Source organism: Anoplophora glabripennis, unplaced genomic scaffold, assembly GCF_000390285.2.
Source record: "Anoplophora glabripennis isolate ALB-LARVAE unplaced genomic scaffold, Agla_2.0 scaffold581, whole genome shotgun sequence".
NCBI lineage: Eukaryota > Metazoa > Arthropoda > Insecta > Coleoptera > Cerambycidae > Anoplophora > Anoplophora glabripennis.
In genome coordinates this window covers 216,178-229,260 of record NW_019416654.1, presented here as the reverse complement: position 1 = coordinate 229,260, position 13,083 = coordinate 216,178, and the positions used below count along the sequence as shown (strand labels likewise).

Genomic DNA, 13,083 nt, shown 5'->3' with positions numbered 1-13,083 from the left:
TATTAACTTAGTGCAAAATGTTTTAACAAGCCTGACTTCTCGAAGTCAACTTTCGTTAAAAGAAAATAAATAAATCAGAGGTTTGTAGGCACACTGTATTTTATCAAATAAAAAAAGTCGGCACACTAAATACCCGAATATACAAAATACACTACAAACGGTTACAAAACCATTACCTAACAATTTAAAGCATTTATTCAAATCTACCACCCTCCATATCTACCGCATTTTCCCGCAAAGCAGTTAACATAACACATTTTCAAAAAGTTCAAGCTTTGGAAGCAGCTGATTTTCCCAATCGTCTTGAATTTTGCAATTGTTTCCTAAGTGCAGCAGAACTTTATTAACAAAGTGCTCTGGACGGATGAATGATGTTTTACTCGTGCTTGCATTTTAAACAAGTAAAAAACATAAGTATTGCTTTCTCAAAAACAATAAGTGCCTACCTAGGTTACACCAAAGTTTAGATTTACACTAAAGTTTACATTTATTATGTAAACTTTGGTTATACGCAACTGCATATTGAATAATAAACTGAAATACTAAAACTGTGTATTATTTAACATAATAAATTATAAAACGTGAAAACGTTAATAATTTTAAAAATGATAAATTGTAATAACCGTACATTCGAAAACAATCATCCCTAATCATTGATGACACGATTTTCCTTTAATAAAAGACCCACAACTTTTTGCTCTACTTTGCATGGAATACGATCCTACTAAAGTGAACACGTGCAAATTAGGTTATTGACCTCGACACAGGTTAACCTAGGTCGGAAATACGTAGGTACCGAGTTGTTCATTTGTCTCCGTCCGATTATATTTTTATCTTTTATTACTTTCAGTCAATATTTAAATACTACATACATTTCACCCTCTCTTTATAATTTATCTAGTGAGTGTTGGTTTTTTATGTCATTATTTCTGTAATGAAATTGATTGGTCAGATGAAAACCCGCACACTACTCGTCGGTTTAGTTTTCAGAGGAGGTTGGGTGTCAATGTATGGACAGGAGTATATGGCGATCGTTTAATTGGGCCGCATTTTCTACCTTTACTTCTGAATGGGCCGCGTTACTTTCAATTTTTAGTAGAAGGTTTACAGCAAATAAAAAAATTTCGAGGTTCTTGCTGTGCAACAATAACAATTATGTTGATTGCATAATTATAAAAAAATAATTTATAGCATTTTAAATTATTATTGGCTGATGTGAGCAAACCGTTTATTTATTGTCTTTATATCTGCGAAAATATATAAATATGGCAACATTGCATCTAGGTCGCTTTGTTCATATCGTAGCCGGCTGACGTCAGCCGGTCAGTAGCAGCCTGAAAAGGGGGTTAAATAATGATTTGAAAAAATTTTTTTACAGCTTAAATATGCATTTATTTTTTTTTATCACGCCATCGTATTATACTCATTTTTCTCTATCTGCTTTTAAAATTAATGACATTATGACTGAATTACCCTGTATATTAGTTAGTTCAATAAGCAGTAATTAAAACACACTTTAAAAAAGTAATTGCAACTCGCCTATGTATTTGATTAAAAAAAGAATTTCAAGTAGGTATTCAGGAGAACGCGAATTATCCCTAAAAAAACTGACCGCTATTTAAAATTACATCCTATATGTATAGTCACTACAATCTGACAACTTATTATGAGTTTATTATTGAAATTACAAAAAAGTTTTTAATACAGAAGTTTTAGCTTCTTTTATGAATTTTTATAAAACAGTATTAACAGTAAATTGAAAAATGGAAATTAATAAATTAAAGAAAAATTTGGAACACCCTGTAAATTAGTGCATACTTAGCTGCGTTAAATATTTCTCGTTTCAAAAATGTTACTGTTTGATTCAGATCTGTTCGACATATTTCAATTTAAAACTATTTTTGAAAAAACAGGAGAGAAATTTATGTCTGACGAGTCGCAATGGCTATGGACAAGGCACGAGGAACAAACAAATGACTGACATAAGTTTATTTATCATCATTAATTTATTTCCTATAACAAACTATTTTAACAAAGAAATAATGTTTAGTGAAAACGAAAAATTTGGAAAAGAGAAGAAAAGAGAAACATTTTATATAGGTATAGGGTGTTCCATTAAAAAAAATTCTTTAATTTAGTGATTTCCATTATTCAATTGTTTTTTTCTAATACTGTATTATAAAAATTTATAAAAAAGCTGAAACTTTTGTATTAAAAAAAACTTTTTGTAATTTGTACATGTATATTGAGATGTATGGAAATCGTAGCACACTCAGTAGGAATATAGTACTTGTTTAGGAAGGCATAAAGCCGGGCAAATTGTGAGAGTGAGGGAATAGATTCCAGTAGTGACAGCTGTCAAGGTGCAGATTTTAATTCTTGTTTCTTTTAATTTGGCATCACCAAAATTAGATTTGAAAGTAAAGTAAAGATAAGTAAATTCATTTAGAATTATAATTCAGGTCAGTGCTTTTTCACTGAACCGCCCATGTAGACGCGGAGATCTCATGCTGGTAATAATACAGGACAATTGTACCTTCGCGGTTTTAACTATTAATAATTTGTTTTTGAAGTCTCACAAATTTGTTAAAATCTTCTTAACTCCCATGAGTTGTTATTTTGATAGTAAGCTTCTCAGCTGATGGGAATTCAAAACCTCGAAACTGTCTCTAATACTGGCGCCAAATATAAGCATCGTGAAGGTAAGTGATTGTTTCTGTTTCTTTATTCTGAGCTATCCGAAGACTACATACAATATACGGAAATACACATCAAACACCAATATAAGATTACATAACAATATTATATTATGATTTTGATTGGTTGAATGTATGAATGTCATTGGATAAATGAATGAATGAATAATTGGGCGCCTTGATATGATTGTGCTTTTTGAAAATTTGTATATACGTACTATTAGAGAGAGACTCAAATTCAGGATGAGAGATCCTATTCATGTTTATTTTTACTAACTTGCTTAAACTGATTTTAAAAGAAAGATATTTTAAATTTGACAAATATAGTATATGACACTAAAACTAAACAAATGAAGACATGAAATTTTCCCCCTTATATCTAATGTTACAGTGCAATGTTATGTTTTCTATACTGCAAACATGTCATTGCTTCACAATGAAATTGTGGTTTTGAATATTATGATTATTTAGCGCTTTGAATTCAAAGTTTGAAAGTTTAAATTGGGCAATGTATGTCGACAACTTACGATGCGTTGTATTGTAACGTTGGTTGTCTGTCCTATATGGAATTACGCTGGACACTTGAATAGTCCTGGTGATAGACTCGAACCGGATCCTTCCAAACGTAGAAAGCGCTACACTTATTTGTATTAAGTTGCACTTATTCAGTTTTTATTTATTTTAGACCAGTTCCAATTTAGTGTTGCTCTTTTCCTTATTGATAGATCTCGATGAATTTTCGGAGTTATCATATTTCAGCGTAAGTGTATTTCGGGATTTTGACATTTATATCTGTCAGTGACATTTCTCCGCCAAGATGACTGGATAAATAAACTTTTTCACGAACTTATTGATTTTTATTGATTGCAATTGTTTATTTTGGGAGCAAACTAGCGATGTTACTGCTTCAGGAATACATGGAAGACTGACTGCGCTGAGCCCTGAATTTACTTTTAATGTCTTTAAAACAAAAGAATCGTTTCCACAGGAAAGCCATCCAAACATTTATGAAATTTTGTTTTTCAAAATATTGACTTTTAGCATGTTTTATGGTGCATGATACATTTTCAGATTCTCTGAATTGATTCGCATTTTTTGATACCAGCTGCATGTTTCTAGGTTAAATTTTAAATTATGACCAAATTTTACTTATTTTTGCAAATTATAACTAAATTTTGATACACAGCTTAATTCTCTTCATGTTTGTACGTTGAATGTCTTTACTACTACCTCTTTTTCACATTTTACACAGTATTTACTTGTTTTTTGAAAGTAAACGAATGAAAATTTCTAGGTTCTCCGATTCACAGAGAACTTTTAAAGTCTACACAAAAAATTTGAACTTTAGTTGGAGTCTAAATACAGTTTATGAAGTTATGAAGGTCTTTCACTCTGCATTAAACTATCTTGCAGTACACACACACACACACTTATAAAACTTTTCACAGAGGCCCAGATTTAATTCCACACATAAATTCTAGTCACAGATATACTGTATTTTACTTATATACCAGGTTTATCGCATATTACGTTTTTATATGTGAAACACCTCTATTTTCCGTCAATGACTTGTCAAAATTCTGATAATTTTTTAAAGGTGCTCATACCTGGACCTTCACTTGATATTGAACAAAATGGTTCCTTAGTATTCATTGTTATGATACATGAGTGCATTTTAATAGTCTTTGAATGTGCAAGTTCAATTTTTGTCACAATTTTGACAATTGAGACGTTTTATCGTGTAAATCTAATACTTTAATATCATTACAAACTTAATTTATTTACAAAATATCCTTCATTTAACTTAATTCTGTAGTCCACACACTTTTTGTGACAAATTATGCTATATTATATTTTTATTTATTTGAAAATGTTTATGAATCGGTCCCATTTTTGATATAGTTTGAGTTTTCAAAGCAATAAAACATAACAATAAATATACGTTTTAAATTGATTTACCTCTCAGTAGGCGCCCTTTTCGTCTCTGCTATATACCTTAGACCATGGATACCAGCGTGATCACAATACTCTCTAAAATATTTCCGTATTCTTCTTCCTCTATGTCCTTGAAAAATGCCTTGTTTTGCCTTCAATACAGTGAATGGGTAGCTTTGACCTTCCTCAGCACTTTCCGGCGTCATTTTTTACAACCGAAACTCAAACTGTCTTCAATTTATATCAAATAATTTGGGTTAATTGCGTGTCGGAAGTCCCAGACGCTCAAGGTTTGTACCCAATTTTATTATTATCATTTTTCATTTAATTAGCAGGAGTGTGTTATGAATGTTTTCTCGTAAATTATTTTAAAGAGTTTCCTGTATCGTACACAAATTTAGGCGTCTCCTCTTCCAAATATATTTCAAAAACAGTCAATTTAATTTGCCATAATATTAATACATGATATATACAGGGTAGCCCATTGAAAACGTACCGCAAGGCATTACAGGGTAGTAATGAACTTTTCGGCAGAGTCCAAAAACAGGTAAAGTTTGCTTCTGAGGGGAACAACTTTTGGCGCAAAAAGCATAGTAAAATCTTCAACCCCCTAAGTGGGGGTGTCATCCCCCAAATTTTTTTAAATGGGAATGGGGGTCAAGTGGGGGGTCATTAGAAAGGGCTTTTAATTCTCTATACATCGATTCTTACTTTTTGAAAATCGATCCATTATTTTAGAAAATATGCAGCTTTGAAAATACGAACAATATTTTTGACGAGAAATGCGAAAATCGATTTAATTTTACTTCAAAACTTACGGTATTAGCTTGGTAAATTCCTTCAAAAGAATTCGCTTTTTTTTTTTCTGATTTGCGAATTCTTTAGCCTGATTTTGGTGAGCAAAAAATTGTCCGCTTTTTGTTTCGTATTTAGATAGGCCACAAGAAGTTGCTAGATAACTGTCTTGTGACTTGTAGTTGAAGAGTACCAATACTGCCGAGTCTTTTAAATTGATTAATTATGGTGTACTCAATTCCAGAAAGAGTAGAAATTATTGAGCTTTTTTTCAAAAACAATGAATGCGGAAATCGGGTCGCCGAACTGTTCAACCAACGGCATCCTGAGAAACATGCGTCTGGAAAAATTGTTCGCGAATTGGTGGCCAAATTTCGCGAAACTGGCTCCGTTCATAACAAAAAGAGGCAGGTTGAAAATCCGGTACTAAATGAACCTACGGAAATAGCGGTATTGGGGCAAGTGGCAATGGATAGTACGCTGAGTACAATGCAATTGGCTACTGCGACAGGAGTGAGTCGTACAAGTGTCCAACGAATATTAAAAAAATACAAATTCCATCCTTATAAGATTCGGCTAGTGCAAGAGCTAAATGAAGACGATTTTGATCGTCGTTTGCAATTTTGCGAAATAATGACTGAACGAGCGATAAACGATAATTTCCTCTTTAATGTGTGTTTTTCGGACGAGTGTACGTTCTTCTTGAATGGTTTAGTGAATCGCCATAATTGTCGTTACTGGGCTGATACCAATCCAAGGATTTTCCATGAGACACACTCCCAACACCCCCAGAAGTTGAATGTATGGGCAGGTATTTTTGGAAATTCCATTGTAGGTCCTTTTTTCCTTCCTGGAAATTTGACAGGCGATATGTACTTGGATTTACTACAAAATGTCATCGACCCAGCTCTAACAAATATCATAGAGGACGACCCTGCTTACAATGAACACGAACTGATTTTCCAGCAAGACGGAGCTCCTCCACATTACTCGCTCAATGTGCGCAATTACCTAAATGAGACGTTTCCAGGACGCTGGATAGGACGAAGAGGTGCAATTGAGTGGCCCCCTCGGTCACCCGACTTAAATCCTTTAGATTTCTTTCTCTGGGGGCACATTAAAAGCAAAGTTTACAGCACTCCACCTGATACCTTGGAAGATCTGCGAGGACGAATCATTAATGTATGTCGCGAAGTAACACCGCAAGTGCTCCAGAATGTTCGACAACGGTTTGAAGACAACCTGTATCATTGTATGCAAGTTGGCGGACAACATTTTCAGCATTTACTTGACTAATACCGTAAGTTTTGAAGTAAAATTAAATCGATTTTCGCATTTCTCGTCAAAAATATTGTTCGTATTTTCAAAGCTGCATATTTTCTAAAATAATGAATCGATTTTCAAAAAGTAAGAATCGATGTATAGAGAATTAAAAGCCCTTTCTAATGACCGGGGGGGCTTGACCCCCATTCCCATTTGAAAAAATTTAGGGGATAGCACCCCCACTTAGGGGGTTGAAGATTTTGGTATGCTTTTTGAGCCAAAAGTTGTCCCCCTCAGAAACAAATTTGACCTGATTTTGGATTTTACCGAAAAGTTCTTTACTACCCTGTAATGCCTTGCGCTACGTTTTCGATGGGCTACCCTGTATATTAGACTCAAACAAACAAGGGACAAAATTATACTAATAACTTTTACGAATAGTGACAACAATTAAATGGGATTTGATGTTTCGAGTGGTATATACTAATTATTAGTGAAAAAATGTTTTTTTCGCTTATGAATTGCCTGGAATATTTATGCATTTCGTTTTCCTCGAATATATTTCTATTGACGGGTACATTTTGAGACATTTGAAATTTTAGTACTGTTCTGTAAAAACAAATAGATATTATTTTATATCTACCATTCAGTATTATAACATACCTGTTTGGTTTTCAAAAAATTTTAAGTGAAAAAAATAGATTGACCACTATTTTTATATCAGTAACTTTAATTGTTATATTTTAATCAATAAATATGTAAATTATAATTCAGATTATATTTGGAACAAACTTTTCAAATAAGGGGAAGGTTGATAGATATTTTACCCTTAGCCAGAATAAATCGTAAATTAAAATTACCTGAATCACACCAAATTCCGCATTGCTGCACTGCACTGCTAGGCCATTTGTTGATAACTGAATTTATGGCCAGGTCGTCTAGTGCGGCTGTGTTTTTGGCGCGTTTGCTCGTGCGCTCATTCTTCAACTGGGCGAACAGACCTGTATATAATGGCTAAATAAATATGGGAACAAGTTGAAATATTTCAATGCCGAGTTGCACACACTGCCAACTTTTTGGTTCTTCAATTGAAATCGGAAAGACTATAATACTGCGTTCATTGGCTTCAATAATTAATCAGTTCGTCTTAGTCACCATGTAGTTAGCGGAGTACCAAAAGGGTCTGTTTCAAGTTCTTTATTTTTCGCAATTGATACCTCTCAGTTTGAAAAAGTTCTGTCACTACGAATCATACTTTTATGTAATGATATACAACTGAATAATTCTTCCGAAGAAAATGCGGTACAAGTTAATCAGAGATTCACCAATGATTTAATATGATCCAATCAAATAATAAAAGTAATTTATACTTCTTTAATCTTTTAAAAGTTTCAAATAAATTTTGCCCGTCTATCAACCTTTTAAAATTTAAAATAATGTTAAATTTGAAAGTCGAATTAATATTATATTATCTGATAATCAACTACAATCAATTGAGGTTGTAAACAATATAACCATTGATGTGATAATTAAACAATCTTTTGGTTGTTTGGAACTCTTCGTTCCTAATAGAGAATCACTTAGTAAAGAAAATATAGTTTTAATGTGCAATGCTTTTGTGTCATCTCATCTGAATTATTGCGATGTAATCTGTTACCCGTTTTTTTAAATATGATCAAGGGCGTTTACAAAATATGTATTGACAAACCTGTGCCACATTAATATACATAGTTAGTCATTAATAATGGCACATAGCCATTTGGTTCATATGGCTATTGAATCAAACATGCCTTAATCAATTGTTGCTCCTTTTCGTTCTACAGGGTGTTAAAGTTGAAAAAGTGTTTTCGATTTTTTTGCTATATTTTAAGTATGGATGGACCGATTGTTTTCAAAATTTGTATAACTTGTTATAAATCCATAAAATCAACCATTTTCGACAGATGTTTTAAGTTTTTGAGATTCGGCGAGAAGTAAATTAAAAAATGAGCAGGTGCTAAGATACCAAGCCTGAATTAGGAATTAAGCAACTGAAAATTTTATTATGCATATCTTAACAAATTATTTATCATAAAAGATTCTCAAAGCAACCACCAGCGATTTCAACGCACTTATTTAAATTTTGTCTGATGTTAAATAAAGTTCTATGTTGTTTGATAATATGAACTGATTCTTGAATATTTGTCCACAGTTGTTCTTAACTATTAATAATGTCTTTGTAAACTAGATATTTAAGATAGCCCAAAAAATAATCCAGCGCATTTAAATCAGGGCCATGTGCAGACCAAGGTATTTCGCTACCGCGTCCAATCCAACGGTGCAGGAAATTTCTATTAAGACACTCTCTTACTTCTTGGGTGTAATGTGCTATCAATTTATTAAGTCAATGCTTACTACTTTGGAAAAAATAATTTTTTAATTTTATTCCTGCCGAATTTCAAAAACATAAAACGTCTGTATCTCGAAAGCAGTTGAGTTTATCAATTTGTAACAAGTATACCTTTTTTATTTAGAATTGAACATAGTTCTAGAATTTCTAGATAAAATATTCAAAATTGTAAAATATAAAAAGTTAGACATATTTTTACATTGATAGGACAGTATAACTAGCGCCCCCTAGATGGGACCCAACACTGTTTGCATATTCGTATTTGCCACCTCAAAAAACGTAAAACTACAAATTTTCAAAACAATCGGTTAATGCATACTTGAAATATAGCAAAAAATCGAAAATATTTTTTCAACTTTAACACCCTGTAGAACGAAAAGGAGCAACAATTGTTTAAGACATGTTCGACTCAATCGCTATATTTTGACGTTAAGAATCTGCCATTGAGCTGTGTATCATTATTAATGACTCACCCTGTATAAAGCACTTCTAAAATTAAGGAAATTGATTTGTTAACAAGATACATCCTTTTTAAAACGCCACTCTACCTCTGTAGAGAACTGGTTGTTCTTATTGTAATTATAACTATAATAATGATAATAATTATTATTATTAAATATATCATTTGTAATTAAGTACTAAGGGACATGCTTAAAACAGAAATAATACACACAATAAAATATTATATTTTATTTAAATTTAAAATAATTTGATGGGTAACTAAAAAATGTCATGAGATTATATTTTCCAGAATCAAATTACATTTTAATTTAATAAAACTGAGGAATAAGCTTGCAGCTGATGCTATTATTTAAACAATGATGCTATCGTGAAAATTTTAGAGAAGTTCAAACTTTTGCACAGTTTTAGTTGAGTGTATTTCAGAATGTAGTTGCAAAGTTAACATTTTACTCCATGGTTTTATTTATTAGTTCATATAAGTAATGCTATTAAAGACAAAAAATATACAATTTTTCTGCGTAATTGTACTCTTTTTGTATGCGCCACTCATACCTGTACCACATATCTAACCCATGTGCGACACTTAGAGAGATAGAGCTACATTGTGCAACACGAATGGAGATACATCCAAGTTAAAGGGACTGAACGCATGCGTATTTCCCAACAGAACAGCTGTGTGACAACGTAAGATGATATTTTCAGATTTACTATTATTTCGGCATTAAACAGAATAAATATGAAATACAAAACTTTAAGGATATATAAATTTTGTAGAGTAAAATAGAATGTTTGATTATTTTGCCCATAAAATGATGCTACGTATGAACGGTTTTTATGTGCGAATTAAATACATTACCGATGAAGCCCGAATACTTCCATACCTACATGTTTTATCTCCGTGTGGTTTATGTTAGTGACGTTATGTATAAATCATATAATAGCCATTTTGGGCATTTTGTAAACATTGTTGCCGTTAGCTGTATTGAAGTGTTTTAAAAAGTGGTTTACAGTGGATTTATAGTTATTTATTTTTAAAACTTTGGCGTTTTTATTAACAATTTTTTGCAGTTACAAAGAATGTCTAAATCAGTATCGGAAATGCAAGAAAGAAAATAAAAATATACATTTTTTCGGTTTCCTAAAGAAGAACAATTGTATGATTATTACTTTTTATATAGGTAATCTTAAATTGCTTATAAAAATTGTTTAAATATTAAATTTTTATAATATAAATTGTTCTTTTAGATGTCGATAGAAAAATGTGGACACCCAGAATTAATAATGCATGGATAAAACGATTTCAAATTTACATAACTAGTGTAATACCTTTTGGAAGTTAAAATGACATATTTTCTATATTCATTATTCAGTTAGATAACAAATTTGATTGCTAATTGTATTTGTAACTACCCAGGAAACACCATTTATAATTTTTGTAAAGATGTACCTCCAGTTCAACATCCCTGTCCAAATTTTTCTTTGGACTATTTAATAAAGTAACTTGTAATTCTGCGAATTTACTACCACATAAAATCTATTAATAAAAATGTTAGTAAAACTCCTAATATAAAAAATGTAAAATTAAATATGTGTATAATTTGTTATTAGGTATTTTATTTCAACAAAAAATTAATGAACACTTAGCAATTTTATTTTAATATATTAGTTATCTAATTTATCATGCCAGTTAGACAGACACTTTATCAATTAAGTGAAAATTGTGATAAATGTAGGTGTAAGCATTTTATGTTCATGTTCATTCAATATTTCGGATTGGCAACACTTTCTTCAGATATCAATTTTTATTGTCCAGTCTGGCAACGTTTAGCATCCAGTTTAAATGGACAAGGTCAACGGCGGCATCTGTGCCTTATCATAGGAGTGTCGCATATGGGTTAGATATGTGCCTGTACGTTAACTTTTTATGAGAAAGGAATGTTTTTCGTTGTACCTTCAATCAATTGACTGTTTAACATCTAGAGCTTAGTTATCTCATACTCTCTTTTAAAAGTTTAAAGGCATAATAAAACTTCAGTCTGCAAATAGAGCAGGAGTTGTAAAAATTGTGAGGTGTAAGTTTTAATGGAGAAGTAAAAGGTGTCTGTGTGTTTTATAACATTGCTGGCTTCTGAGAAAAATTATTTATGAGTTACCATTTATTTTATGCTTTCTATGATAGTGTTTCAAAGTAGATCCATCAGAACCCTAGACATTTTTTTGTAGGATAGGTGATAGTGCCAAATTCATACCTAACAGGGTATCTTCGTTGCCTGTGAGTTTCAAATGCATCAGGTGCCCATTTTACAAATTAATATCAATTTGCTGTAACATTTAAAATACCCTCGTCTACCATGGGGTAACACAATACCGCATTAAGAAATAAAAAAATATATATTCTGAGCTTTCGTTTTCGAGGTAGAAGGCGTTTAAGACTTCAAAAAAGTATAAATGTCTTCTGAAATTGAGATTCAGCTCAAAGTAGTGACGTAGATATGAGGTGTTCTGCCTACATTGACCTAAAAAATTATGGCAAGTTACAGCAATAGAAATTGACATTTTTTACATGCAAATTTTGTTTCGAACAATATCAAACGATTTTTTAAAATTATTTTGTAAAATTTGTTGAAACTTGAGTCCGTGCCTTGTTCTTTAAAGTTTCTCTATCCTAATGAATCTACACATAACCTTTTTTTTAACTTTAGCTTCCTGTATTTAAAGGCTTCAGGAGCAAATGTATGTGCAAGGAAATATTCCTTCATTTTTGCCACATTGTTGGGGAACACCTTGTATAATTCCATATTTAATAAAACGTATTATTTTACAAATTGATCATTTGTACGGAAACGGTATAAACTATGCAAAAAAGATCCTCGACTCAAATAAAATTTACGTTTATAATAATTGATATTTTCTACGCCATTAGTTTGAACCGCAACGTTTTTATTTTTGATTAGAATTTTAGAAGTATTTTTTTAAACTTCAACACCCCGTGTCCCGAAAGCTTCAGGGGCAAAGATTTATACAGGGCGATTCACAACTTATCCAAAAAAAAAATTAAGAATAGATGCGACATGAGAAATGGAGTCAATATCGTAAAAAAAATTGTAAAATCCTTATAGTTTCCGAGAAAAAAATTATTGAAGTTGTAGTGCTTTCAACCATTACATAGCTGGACAACTGTAGTCTTTAGCGTCATTCGTAATACGCGTGGAGAGCCAAGTGGCCTCAGCGAATCCGATTTTACTGTCGTCGTTGCCGTAGTGTTTACAATAGTTTTTTAGTAGTTAATGTCAAAAATGGCTTGCATGTATAGCAACTCGGAGTTGATGGACTCGTTTTAATTTACGGTGAAGCAAGAAAACATTTGTATTATGGTGAAGCATTTGTGTTATGGTAAAACACGACAGCATTTATGTTAGTTCGTAGAATCTGAGTAAGATAGACCCAAATGTGTTTACACGTCGGTGGACAAAATTTTAAACAGTTTTTGTAACATCAGGTATGTCAAATTATTTTATTATTTAAAACCACGAATTAATTTTA

The 13,083-nt window shown here is 31.8% G+C and overlaps 1 protein-coding gene across 1 annotated transcript in view; it reads right to left on the bottom strand.

Annotated features, from left to right (window-relative positions):
- LOC108912181 (pickpocket protein 28-like) overlaps positions 1-4,837 on the bottom strand; it is a 15,081-nt gene extending 10,244 nt beyond the window's left edge. The window contains exon 1 of the mRNA XM_018717361.1: positions 4,656-4,837. Within this exon, the coding sequence (XP_018572877.1) occupies positions 4,656-4,837 (182 nt within the window). The remainder of the gene's footprint in view (positions 1-4,655) is intronic.
- Between the last annotated feature and the right edge of the window lie 8,246 nt (positions 4,838-13,083).